The sequence below is a fragment of the Polyodon spathula genome, chromosome 6 (assembly GCF_017654505.1).
Source record: "Polyodon spathula isolate WHYD16114869_AA chromosome 6, ASM1765450v1, whole genome shotgun sequence".
Classification (NCBI taxonomy): domain Eukaryota; kingdom Metazoa; phylum Chordata; class Actinopteri; order Acipenseriformes; family Polyodontidae; genus Polyodon; species Polyodon spathula.
This window is the reverse complement of record NC_054539.1, coordinates 11705118-11724215: the sequence shown is the minus strand read 5'-3', so window position 1 is coordinate 11724215 and position 19098 is coordinate 11705118. Positions and strand designations below refer to the sequence as shown.

General features: G+C 37.6%; 1 protein-coding gene across 1 annotated transcript in view; it reads right to left on the bottom strand.

Annotated features, from left to right (window-relative positions):
- Positions 1-19098, bottom strand: part of khdrbs2 (KH domain containing, RNA binding, signal transduction associated 2) — a 109941-nt gene that overhangs the window by 13172 nt on the left and 77671 nt on the right. The window contains exons 5-6 of the mRNA XM_041251538.1: positions 13493-13620; positions 10706-10904 (exon numbers count right to left, since the gene is read on the bottom strand). Of these exons, the coding sequence (XP_041107472.1) occupies positions 10706-10904; positions 13493-13620 (327 nt within the window). The remainder of the gene's footprint in view (positions 1-10705; positions 10905-13492; positions 13621-19098) is intronic.

The window sequence follows — 19098 nt, the reverse complement described above, 5'->3', positions numbered from 1 at the left end:
AATTCCTCTTCCTGTTTATATTTGTAAGTGAATATGGTCTGAAGTTCGTTATTCGGTTTACATTTGTGTGAAAGGGAGCGACAACAGAAGTAAACCAGAAATGGCTTGGAGACTCATTTTCACTCTGCTTGTGTGACATTGATATAAAACATTTCTACTTTAAACTTTACAGTACTGAATCTGTTGTATATGCCTGTGCTCAAATAACTGCAACAGTTTATAATTCAATTAATCATCAATCCCCGTCTAGATCCTCTTACCCTAGATCTTTCTATCCATGAGATAACTGCTGACATGTATGTGCTCTGTTATATTTATGTGATGTGATCAACTTGGCAATGTTTACGTAAAGTTGCCCTGAATCAGAACCAAAAAAAATGTGTTGCAAATCTTAATATAAATTTGTTTTCAGGCTCAGTCCCTGTCTTCTATTGGATTTTAATGATTTCACTATTAGAAGAGCAGGAGAAATTATCTAGTATCCTGGCCTAAAGCAATTCAAGAAACATAATTTTCCAACCAGAGCACAGCTTGAATATTAAACATAATAATTACACTAGCACTGTGATGTTGAGAACTTTAAGAACTGTATCTGAATATTTCCAACTCTGAAAATAGTTTTCAGGGCCATACAATGGCATAGCTTTCTCTTTAGAGATCTAATGTAATTGTAACCCAATGCTACAAAAAAATACATTTAAAATTGAAACACACACAAGAATATTCAAAAATAAAATTATTACACTTCTGAAATGTTACATATTGGACCATATTCCAAGTGCAATTTTGAGTATTTTTGTGAAAAGAAACTGGAACTATTTCAAAAGGTATAATTTCTTGCTACTAGTTTTGTAAAATGAACTATTTAATTGTGTTGTGAAATAGTGTATACACCCGTATATTTTTATATTCTGTTACCATAAACAAATGCTGTAAAATTACAGAAAATGAGCCCTGTAACCACTGCTAAAACTTGCTGATAAAACCTAAGCCTCAATAGATATTGCAGAATGGTGGTAGATTCCAATTTGGGTCTAAGCTCCTTGCATCATTCTCATACGTCCTACTATGGGAGGTAAAACCTTTTAACAAACACGGTAAACTGTCTACATTTGTTCAGGGTCCGATATGGGGCAGATGGGATTTCCCCTGCCTAGCTCTTGCTCTCTGACACCTTCTCCGTATCCAGAGAATGGCAGGCACCTTCCTACTACTCCCATTTATAGAAATGGGATAATGCCTCATTTTTTAAAAGCTGACGTCTCCGTTTTAATAACAGTCCATTGAAAAGGTGATAACAAGTGTCCTATGCCTTTGTGAATTGCACCTGATAATACAAAACACAGGAACACCCCAACTGAGTTCACAAAGAGCTGTTAGAAAACATGTTAATTACGCTAACTCAAGCACACAGACTGACCTTGTGACTCTGTTCTCAGTTCTTTGCCCTGTAGTGTGATGTAGTGCTGAATTTTCTTTTAAATGTACTGATATGTTTACAAAGCCTTGGCTTTTCATCTCACTAACTTTTACACAGACTTACAACCCGCTGTGCATAATAAGTGCAGCACCTACTTAATGAAGCAAGATCTTTATATTTGAACACTTATTTGGAAAACCAATCAACTGCAGCCCTACTGAACAAGTGAATAGGAAATAAATCAAGTGGTAATACATCAGCTGAAAGCCCTGGCTCACTGTAATTAGGATACTGAAGGTGCCCAAGGTCTTCCTGTGTGGAGCTTTACTATCCATCGACAATATGTACTATCCATAGCAAGCCAATGTATGTCCTAGCATATTTTAAACAGGAAAATAAATATTACAGTCTGCAGGACAATGGTACAATCATTTCTAGTTATCAATCTAACATGCAGTCCCATGTATTATACATAATTTACTTAACTGACAATTGTTATTTTGAAACAGTGAAATAGCACCTTTATACAGTAGCTACAATTCCACAAGAAACAGCTGTAAAAATAAAACACATAACAAACACATGCCCTACATTATTTCCTTATGCAGTCTGTGTGGACATATCAATCAGTTGGCATATTGTATATTGAGCATACAAGCCTTTGAATCCTAAGGCTGTGAGTTTGATCACTGTCATGGGGTAACAAAGCTCAAATGAAGGAGAACGCAGCAGTTTTTTGGCTGCCTGTTCAGAGAGTATGTGAATCAGACTTGATTGGACTCGGGGTTAAGTACTGTATGAACTCCACTGTCTTTGTAGATTCAGGCTGGCAAAATAATATGGTTTTCAGGACATAAAAAAAAGCTGTGTGTGGCTACTACCATGTTATCTTTAACCTCAGTGGCCAATAACATACAGTAACTTGACAACTAGATTTCAACACAGGCTTTTTGGATAAGTCAGACACAGACATATCGGTAACTGGCATTTCTTCAGTTCTTATAAAAATTACATGTCTCAGGGTTATCATCATTGCATTTCAGTGCTATTTTTAGTTACCAGGCCTTATAAATCAGTTTATAATTTGCCCCAGCTTGAATGAGAAAAATCTTTTCCGATTGAAAATCCTAGAGGTAATTATTCAATGCCATGTATAACTGGACGGATTCTATTAAAACATGCACATTTATAAACCCCTAAATTACACTGTGCACTGCATGTAAATTAAAAAGTGTGCCTCATGTTTGGCAAAGTAACAGGGTTAAACTAAAACTACTGAATTAAACAACAATGAGTAGAACATCCACATTTTGAGATTGTAGGAGGGACTGCTTTAGATGTAGACTTTTCATTAGTTTAACGACATACATAGGTATTATCTCTTATGTAATATACACCTATTATATTATTACAGAAAAAAACAAATGGCAAATAGATAATTGAGTGTGTCGTTATATTCATTACATTTACATAAATATGTACTTCCTGCTTTAATAATAGACATTTAAATAACATAAGGAACAAGTACTGATATGTTAAAGACATACACCCCCACCACTGCAATACATACAGAATTAAAGATCACTCCTGTACAGCACCATGAAAGTAAATCACCTTAACATACATCCATCCACTGTATGTTCAAAAATGAGAATGGCAGTAACATGAGCAAATAGGTCACACATGCACAGTATGTGTATATACACTGTATCACATGGTATAGCAAAAAAAAAAAAAATCATATGTTTATTCAACTAATCTTTAACTATTAATATCATAATTGATAATAGGTTTATTAAATTGTATAAAACCACTAAAACAGATCAAAAAGTCAATGTGTTTGGTTTAATGGAATTCCCCAGTAAATGTATATAATAAAGACAATTGTTGTGCTGGCAAATTTTTGTGTAGGCACTTTATTCCTTTGTAATGAATTGGCTATTGTTTTTCCTTTATCAGTATTAGAGCATATTGGAACATGTAATTGTGACAGAAAGACAATGATTCTTGGTGGTAAATCTCCCTCCCGACCTGTGAGGGCACTAAGTAACGGGAACAGATTACCCTGGACTGTTTGGCCTGACACTTCTTTACTAGGGTTAAAAGGAAGCTGTTCACTTAGAAAGGGGATGGAGCTTTGGTGCATTAACTCATCAACCCGGAAGGGAAATGATGTGGCAGCTGCGGGTTGGAGGAGCGACTGCAATCGTTTACCAAGGGGTCATGAGTGTTGGTATAAATAGGGGATAAATCGACGTAATCGTGTTTTGTTTGTTTATTGGAATTATTTTGACAGCTAAACTCGACCCAGGAGCCGTCGCTAAAGGCCAGCACAAACCTGGACAACACTGCAGTTTGTTTGCTCTAAAGTACTATATTTTCACCACGAGCACCAGAGCACGCACTGTGGACAGGTGTTTGTGTTTGTGTAGGTGTTACGTGTGGGTGAATTAAAACAGGGCTGTTATTATTTCGGGGCCAACCCGCGGATTACAGACATGCATTACACACCACTGTATTGCTCCTCATTGACATTGTTATTATTTACTCTTGTTTGCCATCAAAATACAACCATTAAACAACATTGCACCTGGATTATAATTGTCTGCCTGTTTATTGATCACCTGCACCTGCACACTGTTAACCACTTTGCCACAGTAATGCATTACCCACATTTTATAAAATATGTTGATAAACGAAGCACTCTGATTTGCAAAGACCTGCCTAAAAATAGCAATTCAGTGGATATGCAGTTTCTGAATTTCTGAGAAACAGTGCAAGGTAGGACAGCAGGATCCAGGGAAGGAAAAAAGTTGAATAGGAACAGAATACTCCCGTGGAGGGTTCAATAGGAAGAGCAAGCTCTGTTTGATTTAAAAGTGCAAATATCTCAAGGAAAGGATTGAGATTCTTACTTATAGATCACAGCAACCTTGACTATTTTTTCTATATTTAGATAGCTGAAAGAAAAGATGTTTACAGAGATTTAAAAAACAAAATGGCACAAAATGTATGTGTATTGTAAGAGTACAGACAACTAGCCACATTCTTCTTCTTCAACCTTTTTAAAAATCATTAACTATTATTACCTTGTAACTAAAGGTATTTGTTATTTTATGTAAATGTATCCATGTCTTCAAATCCCACGTGTATTCTAACGTGAAACTGAAGGTCATATAAAATTAGATTTTAAAAAGCGGCACACTGGTATTTGTAAACATACAGTAACAAAATGTTAAATCTAGTGACTGCTCTTGTTGTGTAACCTGGGAGTTATGCATGGCTAACTGTGAAAATCACATTTACATAATTACATAACCTCCAGAACTGTAATCTCCAGTGTGAAACCAAACCCATTGTTAAAAAGCAATTACAGATGTAAGTGTAATTCTTAAAAGCTGTAAACTGTTCTCTAGCAATACCGTCTTTTTTGGAGCACCTGAAGCAGGAATTTCCTCAAGCACCAATAGTGTTTAAGAACCAAGTAAGATGAAACGGCATACATAGCGGGGGTAGTTGCATAGCTGTTGTTTCTAATCCAGTCACTTCGTAAATACGAACTAGTAGAATGTCATTTTGATCAGTACAAGCAGGGCTAGGAGAAAACCCACAGCAGTCGCACCCCCACCAACAAAATTTGTTTTAAATATGCCATTGCCATTTTACAAGGATTTTAAGTGGAAATGGAAATGGAAATTAAATAGTGTTGTCCAGGCAATACCCCTGCAGAAAAAGTAATATTTCAACAGTTTATCTGGTGGCACGGTTTGCTTAGGTAACATCTTAATCAAATAACTTTTTGATGAATATAAATAAGTGGGAGTTATGTATTGAATCCTTTTGAAGAAGAAAAATGTTGAGAGCGTGACTATGAATGTCCCTATGGAAATTGCTTTGGTAAGACTTTAAAATTGAAGATTTTTGTACTTTTGTACTACTGTAGAAACTCTACCTTCACTATATACAATTAGCTTGTACTGGTGTCAGCACCTCTTCAATATTAAACATTGTAGTGGTGGACATATGACTCTTCTGTTACAGTATATATATATATATATATATATATGAAAAATCACTTGCTTAAATGATAACAAATATTAACAAAGAACATTCTTGAGGATCAGAAGTCAAACAATATAAGATGTTTCCTGGGATTCACTCATATATCTTTATTAAGACCTTAAAATGTTTTCTATATAGTACAGTTGTCATATAGTACAACTCTGCTGTATGCTACTTACTGTAAAGGTTGTTGATGGTATTAGTGAAAAGGGCTAAATAACAAACACATCATAATCTTACTATTGTAAACCAGACTTTACAGCAGTAACAGATTCAGCTTCCAGAATGCACAGATGTGACTGATAATACAAAAATGTATATTATTACTTTAGGTCCTCTTTTGAAGCAAGTGCAAAGGCATTTTATATTCTCAAATGAATACAAAATATAACATCATAATACTAGCAATAACGAACAACTTGACTGACAACAGTGACTTCTTCTATTGACTAGCAGGATTTTTAATTATGACGTATAAAAAAAAATGGTTCTCTTGCACGAAAATGTGTTTGGAGGATTTACCATTCTGTACTTTCAGCTTGCAAGCAAAACTGCTGACAAACCAACAGTGTCCACTGTCTTCGACTGCATGCACAGTACACGTGAATCCTATCCTGACGAAACTGCCTGATAATCTCTCACATTAACCACAAAACAACTAATCTCCTCCTACATGAGGCATAAAAAAAGCACAATGAATTATGTAAGATTTCGGTATTACCTTCTCAGTCATTAATCATTTAAAGTACCTGAGAGACAGACAGGCGAAACAAAAAAGACATGAAGGTTTTCATCCAGAGCTGTAGAAAGTTATTTGGACACAGGTGCTTCTACCAACAGCAGATGCTGAAATATTTCCAACTGAAGTAAAAATAAAAAGTAATCTCCAAATTATAATTGGCTCTGGAAAGTACTTTGAATGAACAGATATATAGATCTATATATATTATATATATATATATATATATATAATATATATATATATAATATATATATATATAACTATATATATATATAAAATATAGTACTCAAAAATGTTGCTCAAAAAAACGTATCTGATTACATGTAGCTTGTCAGTTTGACACCCCTGATTGCCAACATAACAACACAAACCCTACATCTTTATTTAGCTGTTTTAAAATAGTCCTGTATCTGTATAAAACGCTTTCTGTTTTTTTTTCCTCAGTCACAAAGTATGGTTCCTCTCTTCAATTAATTCCCCTCTATGACACCTCAGTGGACAAAGGAATTTGCCCAGGAACTTCAACACCTACAACACATTATTTCATTTAAAGTAATTCTGCTCAACTTCAAAAAAAAAAAAAGTGTGAATCAATTTGTACCCCTTGAAGCATGAAAGTGGCAAAGTCTGGTTTGTACAAGGGATTAAGAGGTTGTCTGTCAAAATTAAATTACCTTCAGAAAAATCTCAATATTTGCCAAAATAGTAGTTCTCAAATACATCAATGTAGGACCATTAACCAATATGACACAGGCTAATACATGAGTGTAAGCCATTTATGACCATACAGTACTAAAGATTAAGCTGATAGGAGTACAAAAATATAGTGTTATAATTACTTGTGTGTGCATTCTTTAAATTGCATCTGTATAATGTGTTGAAACAAGTAGAGAGTACAAACCTCAACAATGAGAACTTTATTTACTGATCTCTTTGAAACATGTTGGCACAACTTGGCAGTTACAGTCTCCCTGCCACGGACATGCTTGGTGGTAACGTATGACCAGGAAGACACAGTACTACAGGGCATGAAGCGCTGTTGCGCGTGTTTATTAAATAAAATTAAATACTTGAACAACCAAAACAAAACACTTTTCAAAACAAAAAGCACGATGGCCAAAACAAGCAGACCAAACACAACGAACAATAAACAAACACGTATCGCGCTGTTTTAAGGCCAGCACTAGTATCAATTGCTTATACTGCATTTCTCTTTAGCTCTCTTTACCTTATATTCTGCCTTTGAACAACCCAACCATGATGTGCAGCTGATCTACTCTTTTATACAGCCCTGCCTGGACTTGATTGCTTATTAATAATTCAATCGAGCTCAGGCACATTCTGCACGTGAAGTGATTTGACAGGGAAGGTAACTAATCCTTCTCTGCTGGCCTAAAAGACCCATGCACCGCAAACATTCATTTTAAATAATAACACAACACAAATACAAAATAATACATATAAACACAAGGGTGGGGTATACCCATCACATATGCACCCCCCCCCTTGTGCGATGCGCACATGGCCTCATAGGCCCCCCCCCCCCCCTTAAAGGCCCAAAAGTCTGAGTCCTAGCTCCTGACGGGAGCGACTACTGGGCCCATGAGTGGCCAATGCTGACATTAGCTAGCCGGAATCACTTTTTTTTTTTTTTGCAAAATATATTGCTGCCTTTTTGCAATCAGTTAAGCTGTTTTAAGGTTGCAGTTTATGAGAACTAAATGCTGCACAATTGTAATTCCCTTCATGTCTCCTGCTGTCCTTGCCCTGTAAACATGCTTTGTAAACTCCACCCTTGTGTCATTCACAAAAAACTCCACTCCAGTGTCATTCACAAAAGCTGTTTTATTACTTCACCACAACATATAATCTAAAACAAGTTTACCAACTGTTTTCCCACTAGTGACAGAACAAAAGCCAGGTTAATGTTAACTTTAATATCAAGAGCAAAGTGATTTTTTGTAGTCACCAGCACTATGCCCATAAATTAAGACATCTACAGTTTTGATTGTGGCACAGCTTAAGCATTTACAGTATACCAAATGTTATAAGACACAAAAAATAATAAAAAAACGGCTATATTCATAGTGTCATGAGCAGGTTCCAGGTGCAGCATTGTGTTCTAAGCAGTCAGAATAAAGTTCAATGGGTGCTTAAATTATCTGTCAATGTTGAAAAGCCATATTGTCATATGACTTGAATGGAATGTGGACAGCTGATCTGTGCTAGAATGTAAGAACTCCTGCCTAGCTCAAAGCAAGCACTGAGCCAAATGGAGATTTTAAGTTATAATAATGTAATAGTGGAGCGACAGAACCCAGAACCTTTAAGAATGAAAACATCATTACATTGTAAGGAAAATGTAAAATAAATACATAATAATTGAATGATATTTGAAGCTACATCTACTTGCTCATTAAAAATATACATGTAAAGAGCTGATGAGATGTGTCTTCATTAACAAACAATGGTTTACTGTCCGTTAATGGAATTTAAATTACACTAACTGCCAACAAAAAAATGTATTATTAAGAACCTAAATATGCTAGAAGGTTATGGAACTTTGCCAAATAATATTGAGTTTGATATCACCAACATAGCTTTAAATTGTAATTTCAGCTGGATGGATATCTTAGAAAGGCAATATTTAAAAAAAAAAAGTTTCCCAATAAATAAATAAAAAAAAACAACCTTTTCTCACATTCACTTTATGTCTAGAAATTTCTGTTTTCCAGTAAAGGCCTTGTTTTTTCTCTCCATTAGCAGATCAAGCCTCTTGACATTTCATCTCATTAAAGCCCATCTTGGACCGTTGAACAGTGTTCCAGTAACCATGCGGGGAAAAAAGCTCTGTCCTTTTTACGAGAAATGAACTGGCAGTTTTTCTGACTAGGCTGCCTACCTAAGCTTTGGCTGTCTGCTAAAGCTTAATTGCATGACAGATAACTTGACCAAGAGATCTCCTAAATTGCATTTTAGGTCTACCAAACAGATACTGTACTGTACATTTAATACAGTGCTTCCTTGTTATCGGAAGTAGAGATCAAATATTTGTGAAATATTGAAAACAGTGTATTTGTGAAAGGCCTTTATAAAGTATAGTACATGTAACAGTACTGTCAGCATGGCCTAACTGGAAATTAGCCAAATTTGTGAATTGAAGAGATGATTCTGCACTGTAGAAGTCCTGCTGACTCGATAGACTGTTTTGTGAGTGGAGTTTTGCTTTGTTGTATTCTTACTCTCTAGTTTTATATCATGATAAGCCTGTAATTTTTTTGTGTTTTCAGTTTATTTTCTAAAAGGAAAGTTTGGAGGACCATCCAGGCATGAGAAACAAAACGGAAACAAACTAATTTTAATTTTGTCCTAAGCTAAAGTCATAACCCAGGACTACCACTGAGAATGATTAATGCATTGATTCAATATGCCATCTGTTTAATCACCAGGTCCACACATAACTTTCTCTTCTATGCTAATTTTCCATTCAGGTATACCCACTCAGCCTATTTATTTTCTGATAATTTAAGGGCTGGTGAAAATTTGTTTTGGTTCAGCTTTTATTTTTTCAGAACACATGTAAGAATCATATTGCAAACTGCCCCAATCATGGCATGGAGTGGGCAATTTACAGCAATTTGCCACAATGGAAAAAAAAAACCCAAGCCTTTTAAGGTTTTCCCACTGCTAGCCAAGGAGACTTAAGATAAGTCTTAAGAACCACACAACTGCTCTTTCTCTTGAATTGTTGTCTGGTTTACTAGGTTCAAATGTGTGGCAAGGTTTAGCTGAACAAAAAAGTGGGGCATTGTAAATAAATAAAGAACACGCATGACTTTGGCCGTGCACCCACAATCTTGATGCATTGCTAAAAAACAAGATACTAAATTAACTTGCCTACCACCTATAAACACAAAGAATAAACAACAAAATACAGTGGCTGTAGCAGCTTGACATTAATTTGCAGCACTCTGCTTGATAACTGGGCTTTGCACTTAAAACAGATTGTGGAAGATTGGTGAAATTAAAAATTATTGTTATTTAAACTCTGAAAATGTATCCACGCTGCATTAAAACACTGGGATGCTCTGTGCTCCTTTTAACATAGAACCTAAGAAGCTCTTTTAACTCTATGTAATATCTAACAACACACGCATAAATACCTGTTCAATTAAAAGATTTTAACATGCCACTAGAATGCTGCTTCCTGACCATTCTACTGAATTTGAAGAAACTGCTCACAATTACACCTTGTCCTTGTTAGTTTACTTATTTCCCTAACCTGAAGTTCTTAAGCACTGTGAAGGTTAAAAGTTATTGAGGACACTAACAGGAACAGATCTCATGACACAGTTATCCAACCACGTGGAGGATTCATTTTACAAAGCAACACTCTCAAGTCTTGCAAATGAAGCACCTTTTAATATTTTAAAAAGAACAACAGCTTTATAAAAGCTTGCAACTGAACAGTCTTCACTTACGTATTCCTCGTATGAGTCGTGGGTTGCTGGAGGTGGGACTGGCCTGTACCCTGATGCTGCTGGAGATCCCCTTGCACGTGGGGCTGGCACTCCTCTGGCAGCTGGCAGACCAGGCAGCGATCCGCGGCTCACAGGCACTCCTCTTGCTGCGATGGCCCCTCTTCCCGGTGGAGGGGGTGGGACTGCTCCTCCACGGCCCCTGAAATAACCAGTAGTTAACTGATAAACTTTCATATTACCAATTACTGTCATAACGATAAATTGGTACAGTATGCACAGAGTTGGAACCACACTTTGGACACTTAGCCAATGTCACACAGTGAATCAGCAGCTGAATACGATTGTGAATTGTTGCATACCAGGAATACTATGTAGTTACTATAGTTACCAGGTCTAAACAACTGAGTATAATATAGTCAAATTGAGTGCACTGCAGGGTCACTATGTGCAGGCCAAACAACACTGAAGTTCTGGTGGTGTGCATAATCATCTCTCATTCCACAATTATCCCTTGGATACAGGAGTTCATGCCATTCAAGCCCCACAATCAAAGTCTGTCGGTTCTGCTATCTGACTCATCATGATTGAAACTGACACATAGTGAGACGGAGCATTTATATATTTTAGACTAGAATGTTAAACTACAGTACACAGAAAGTATAATGTAGATTAAACAAGTGCACAGACATGCAATCAGTTTCTATCATAACAAATGCATCATTAGGCCAGCCAACACAATCAGATGATTCCCATATTTTACAGAAATGTAGAAATGTGGCATTCCAATTAGCATTATACAGTACTTTGTACCACAAATGTGGTGCTAAAGCACAGACAAGCCGTAATGAAACAATTCATGCTATTCCACTGTGACACTAATCCACACATGGATAATATATCATTTTAACAGCTGTCCATTCTTGTTTTTGAATGGCTGCTGTAAATGTAAGGAATTATTGTCAGGGTGGTTTTGCATATGGAAATCTTTGCTCATCTTTGTTTGAAGAAAGAAGGGGTTGTGTAATACATTTGTCACAGCTTGTCTATTTCTGACAGTGTCTCAAGAAATTCTACTTTCAGAATGATTTCTTTTTTTAATTTTGTAAGGGATTATGGTGATTATATTTACCAGTTTGTTTGTAAGCAAACATAAATTAGATGTATAATTCATGTTGCAGACGTGTTCTAGAGTGTTCACCTTTGCAACATAATTGTCATAAGTACATAAAACTAGGCTGGCTCTCCCTGGAGGCTTTTTCATTGGTATCATTTTGTGTTTAAGGATTTTAAGGCGTGTTACTTCCTTTGTGTACTCTGGCAGAAAGGACTAGCTTTTGCAAGGGTTCGAACATGTATGGGAGAATTATCTTTGCATATCAACCCCTGAAGATGCAGAATTGTTTACATCATTGTATGAAGATGAAATCTGATAATCTTTCTTTCTCTGGTTTAAAGACTGTATTTGGGAATTGCTAAGAACCTCTTGCCAATGCTTCTCCTTCAGTCCACATTAACAAATAGATATGTTTTATTTATTATAGTCTTTGATCACTGTATGCTGCTGATGAAGTTTGAACCACACATGTTTTTATTCTGTGTTGGTTGTACTTTGTAATTGTCTTGTTATTGTTTTCCAGGACCCCCCTGGAAATGAGGTCTCGGTCTCAATGGGTAAATCTCCCGATTAAATAAATAAATAAATGAAGTAAACTAACATTGTTGTTAGCTGAAGAATTGAGTGACAGTACTGAATTGGTATATTAGTCCTATTTCATCCTGGTATGACCTTTTTGTGACCGCAAATAATAATCCCAGGCAATACACAGCAATGTCTATTGCATTGTTTAAATACGGGTTACAGTCCCAAAATAATAAACACAGTTATTAAAACACACAAGACACACACATGATCACAAGTCCACAGTATGTGCTAACGTGCAAATGGTGAATATAAAATGAATCCATGAACAATAGTACAGTGTTGTCCGGGTTTGTGCTCGCCTTAAGCAACAGCTCTGGATCATGTTCTTTGTCTAATAAATAACAAACTGTACAATTAGACTCGACAAAACAAACAAACACTAAACACTCATGATTACATTTGGCTTGTCCTTTAGCTTTCTTTTAACCATAAACGAAGGAACAGATTACCTAGCCACGCCCCCTATCTGTACCTTCAGTTACGTCCGCTTGGTTAGCGAGTGCAATCGTTTCTCTTCCAATCTGCGGTTGCCACATCGCTTTCCCTCTGGAGCAATGACTTAATCTACTGCAGCTGTGCACCCTTTCTACGTGGCCGACTTCTACCTAACCCTGGGAATGAGTTGTCAGGCCACCCAGTCCAGGGCACTCTGTTCCCTTTATACTGCAACCTCACAGGTCGGGAGGGAGATTTATCACCAAGAATCATTCTGTCTCATACACACATAAATGAAAAGTATATTCAAGAACCCAAATAATATTGATGGATTAAAAGACCTGAACGTGAATTGATTTTCCTGTGGCTAAGGAGGTCTTGAGTTTGATCCTCAGTCTAAGATGACTCACACTGAAGTTAGTACTCTGCAGACAGCAGTTTGCATGCCTAGAGGATTTAGGAATTTCTACTTGGTATGAGAAAATCACCACAAGGGAGCAGATTTTTTACTGAACTTATTACAATGGGTACTAACGAGTGACATTCACAATTAACGTTGTTGTATTACTTTAAAAATATTTTTTGATAATGCATGGAACTGTGAATAATTTATGGTTCATAATTAGGGCTTGAACCTTTCAGTGCATCACCTTGCAGAAACTGTAGAAGGGAGCCGAATGCCCCGTCCACGAACTCCTCTCCCTCGGCTAGAGTCTTCAGAGCCATTCAGATATGAGAGTTCCCTTAGCTGCTCTTGGCGTATCTCATCATTATAATCCTGCCAAATAAAAAATAAATTGTCAGAATAATAATGATTGTCTGTCATTAATTCTACCGTTCAATTCTAGCCCGCAAAGTCAAGTGGTTAAAATCCAGCTATGCTTTCTCCCTCTCAAAACTGACCACAACAATTTTTGAGGGCAGGGTTCAATCAAGTAATTGGGCAGGATGGGAAGTTTTCCACATGGTAATGTTTATATCAATGGCTAAAATAAAAAAGAAACAAGGCTGCAGCCTGACCAATCTAAAAATATATATATATCTTGGTGAAATGTAAACTGTGCCTAACTGTGACTGTACTTTAATTCAGGGCTTCAATTGCATTAAGCAGATAGTGTGGGGATGTATTTAATGCAATCTAGCACATTAATTAAACAATGTCATGGTTTTACAGAATGTGTTTTAGGAAATAAAAAGTCATATGTCTATGTAGAAAAATGGTAATAAACCCAGACATTATCCTTGACATGCACAGCAACATTCAAAATAATATGACACCTTTCATAACTATTAGACAAGAAGACTATAGATAAAACATTCTGCTGAATATTTAATTTCATTGCAGTTCATAACCTTGCATTAAAGACAGCTCATACTTCACAAAGACCCCATCCCCTGTGCGTAAATACTGAAATACTGAAGATTTAAAAAATCCTTGGTAATAAACAGCATTGGCTTTAACCGCTCTATTCACTCTATGCTTTCATTGAGATAATTGTTCTTTATAAATCCATTGCAAAATACATATGCTTATTATGTTCCTGAAGAGAGGGTTGCAGAATAATAAAACATCTTCCTCTGCAAATAGTATAAATCATATTCATGGCAAAATGTGTTGATTAAAAAAAGGTGTCAGGGAAGTCTTCGCTAAACTGTATTCAAAAAGCTAAATCCAGTTGATTTTTATACTATTTGAATGTTGAATATTGCTTCACCACTGCAACCCTCTCCCACTTTTGAGCTAGTGAATTATTTTCACCCACCAAACCTAAGGATAATCTACTGGACTCTGGAGGCCAAAATTTTGGGAGTTTCTATTTGGGGTTGCTGAAAAGTGATGAACTAAACCAAGGCGGTTTTCCATCCCCCACCCCAAGGGATCACAAAGACTAATGCATAAATCCCTCTGGGCCCTCTGTCAAGAACAACTCAGAGCAACCAGAATGTGAACCAGTGAGCTCCTGTTCATTTAAATCATCCAGCACACATGCAGTAGCCCCAGTACATACAATACATGAACACAAATATGAACTTACAGTACAGAAGCATGTGGGTGTTATAAAAGAAGAATGTAGGTTGATGTTTTGTATTTAAGTAAATACATGACTCTAAATTATACACCTGTTTCTTTACATTTCCTCTTATACCTGAAGAACAGATCTTTAAGGTCTTGAAAGCTAATGTTTGTATATCATAGTTAATCTAAAAAACAGTATCCATTCTTCTAAATCTATTATCACCATTTACTATAACTGATTTACATGGCAACAACACCCACATTTTCCAATTTAATCTAAAAAACACACAGCTTTCAGCAACAACAAAATGTAAGCTTGCAATTATGTAACATATTTAGCTCCCAAAATAAACGGTGAGAAGGGATGGTGTGATGAAGAGACAAGCCATTACTGTAACAAGTAGTGGAGGATAAAGGAATCAGTATGGAACCATTACCATTAAGGCAAAGCAGACACATACCCTCTGTGATTCTCTAAAACCATTAGGGTAGCGGGGGAGACAATTAGTAAAATGTTCCCGTTGCAACATGATTTGTTCCACTCCTGGTTTTGCAAAAAGACAGCGAAGTGTTTAAAAATGTGAGGGAATGTCAATGAGACAAGGTTGGGTTTTGGTGGGAGAATCGTCAATGTCTAACAAATGCCAGGGAAAGGAGGCAGGTTACTGAGACCGCTAGTGCTGAAGCTACAATAGGCCAGCTTGATATCCTGAAATTCTGGGTTCTTCACTGGCTAACTTCCTCACCACATTATTGTTGGGCATTTACTATATAGAGTATCCCAAGCCTTGGTCACATGTCAGACTGTAAAGCAACTGCCCGTTTCCCAGTCTTTTCGAAGTGAGATCATGCTGTTGGCTCATGATGTCCCTTGTTCGGAACATCTAGGTAGCATAAAGACTCAGGAACAACTATTGGCTCAATTTTATTGGATGGGAGCGTACATTGAGGTGGCGAGATATGTGGCGGAGTGCCCGGAATGTCAACAAGTAGCGCCGGGCGGGTTTCCCTGGCCCCACTGGTCCCACTGCCCTTGGCTAATGTCCCCTTTGAGAGAATTGCAATAGACATAGTGGGCTCACTGAGTTTGTCTGACTCTGGATATATTTATATTTTAGTAGTGCTAGACTATATGATAGTGCTGGATATCCAAAGGCAGCACCATTAAGAGCAATTGAAAAATAGTTAGTCCTGATCATAGCGAGAGTAGGGATCTCCAAAGAAATCCTGACTGATAAAGGTACTAGCTTCATGTCCAAATGTTTAAATAAACTGTATAAATTGTTGCAAATTTGGTCCATTAGGACCTTCGTTTGTCATCTGCAGAAGGACGGACTGGTGGAATGCTTTAATAAGATGTTGAAACAGATGCTGAAGCGGTTTGTCAGCCAAGAGCAGAAACATTGGGCTAAACTTCTTCCCAACCTAATGACCCTAGACAACCTGATCACTGAAAATAAGTGCAAATGTAACAGAGAGGCCCTGTTTATAGCTAATGACAGTATAGAAGTGGATTTTGGTCCCATTGTCAATTCACCAGCAACAGATAACATTCAGATGGGGGAACAGTTACTTCCTGATCAGAAGTGTGAGCTCCAAAAGTTTGTGAAAAGGTTTTGTGATGTTTTTTTCCAACATACTAGTAGAACAAAATGTTATTAAACATGCTCCTATTACTCCAGAAGGCGTCAAGGTCAGAGAGAGACCCTACCGGATCCCAGAAAGCTGCAGGGATCCCGCAAGCAAGGAGGCAGGGGATATACTTGAGCTGGGTCATTCAGCCTTCCCGGAGTGATTTTGCCTAAAAAGGATGGCTCCACTTGGTTCTGTGTGGACTTTTGTTAGGCGAATGCTTTTTCCAGGTTTAATGCGTGTACCTATGCCCTGAGCAGACAAACTCATCGACCAACCAGGAAAGGTGCGGTTGATCTTGACTTGATCTGATGAAGGGATACTGGCAAACTGCTTTCTCTACCCCACATGGCCTGTTCTATTTCCAGACCATACCGTTTGGACTGCATGGGGCCCTGGCCACCTTTCAGAGACTGATGAACCAGGTTTCTGGACCCCATCAAATTTCGATTTTTAGCTCAACCCGGAGAGGGCATATTATTAGACTTTCGGCCATCCTACAGTCTCTAAGGGAGGCGGGGCTGACAGCTAATCTGGGCAAGTGTGCATTTGTCAAACAAGAGACCAAATATCTCAGCTACATCACTGGTAATGGTCGGGTAAAGCCGGTCACCTCTAAAGTCCAGGATTTGGTGGAAATGGCGATCCTGAAAATCAAGTCTCAGGTGAGATCACTACTGGAGTTAGCAGGCTATTATCATTGCTTTACCCCTGAGTACTCCACCATAGTTAACCCCCTGCAGGATCTCACCAAGATGACTGCTCCAAAATTTGTTAAGTGGATAGGGTAATGTTAGGGGGCCTATGATATGATTAAGAGGAAACTATGCCAGGCAACAGCTTTCATTTCACAAGATTTCATATTGATATTGGTCTAGGGGCGGTCCTGTCCCAAAAAGTAGAACACAATATTATTTACATGAGCAAAAAAAATGGCTCCTAGGGAAATAAAGTACTCTGTTATTGAGAAATAGTGTTTGGCCATCCATTGGGCTACACACGCTCTTCACTATTACTTATTGTGATGTTCCTTCTCTCTTGTCACGGACCATGCCCCTTTTAGATGGCTGCGGGACAGGCAGCAATTGCATAGACCATGGCGCCGGGCTGATCACAGGGAGGAGTTTGGTAGTACAAAGGGGACGCCGCACAAATCCCTGAGCACTACCCTCACTGCACTGCACAAAGACGCACACTGCATCCCGGTTTGGAGATCACAGTTCTATGCACCGTGAATTACCTGTGTGGGATTGTTTTCTATATTGTTTGGGACTGTAAACCCGCCATGTACCCCCCGATATCACCGCTGGTAGAGGGGCAACTTGACTGATAATTTGTTAATAAACAAGGACGCCTTGGATTCCGAAACTGCTGTTATTACCACACCACTCACATTCTGTCACACCATCATAGTTGTTATAACAAGATGGAAATGAAACAAGTAAAGGCAAGACTTTTTAACTCATACTTTACAAATGAAAGTATCTAAAAAATAATTTTCACAATGAAAGATATTGAAACTTATGGCAAACTTGATTCCAAAGGAAGCAGTTTATACAACAGGATTTGAGATCAACAATGAGTTGCAGCACAGAATACAGATTTTTTTTTTGGGGGGGGGGGGACGACTTACAGAGAATTTTATATGAACAGGTCTCACAGCAGAGCCAATTTTAGTTTCATTGAAAAAGCAGTCATGTGCAACAACCACATTTTAGTAATTCAGATACTGCAAAGCTAATGTATAATGAGTTAAGCGTCTATGCTATCCAGGCTTTGTATTAAATATCTGCTGGGCCTAACTAAGCACGTAAAACATAGTTAGTCTAGAAATGATTTTATTAATATTTATTGATGGGTTTAATCTGTATTTTATCATGAGCAGATCTTGGCCTTACATTTTTTTTTCTCATTAATTTCATGTGAGGAGGCCTGGGGGACTTTATAGCCTCAGACATATATTCTGTTAATACAAACACAAAAATCCATTTATATTATAAAGTTAACCCATCACATGTTACAAACTGTCTCCGGAAAAACTACCCCTGGGAACTATGAGTTTTTACCGAGAGCCCAAAGGAAACACTGAAAGACAGGACTCTAAATAGGACAGGTTACAGTGTGCAGTAACTCTAAACTGTTATATAATTATTGAGCATTGCAGTGGCAAACCACAATGAGTAGGGTGCAGGAGAAAAATGCAGCTCTGTGTAGTGTGATGGGGTGTACGTGCGCTACTATAACTTGGGGTTTTAGGACTGTTGTAAGTGGTTGCTGGGGGCCATTTTGGAACCCACATGGAAAGTTTCCAAACAATTGGACAGGTGTAGCTAGTTAAGCATGGTGTAAATTAAACTGAGGGTGTTTGAGAAGTGAAAGAGAGGAGGGGAGGTTAGGAAAGACTGAAGAGCAATGTGAACAGAGACTGCTAGGGAAAGGGTGCATGGTGTTTGAAAACAAAAGGAAGGTATTATAAGGATAATTAAACTTAGTCAACAATCAACAAACCCCCCCCCCCCCCCCCCCCCCCCCGATCTGTGAGGGAGCTGTTTAACAGGAACAGAGTGCCTTGAACTAATCTGACTGGCAGTTCATTCAGTCGGAAGA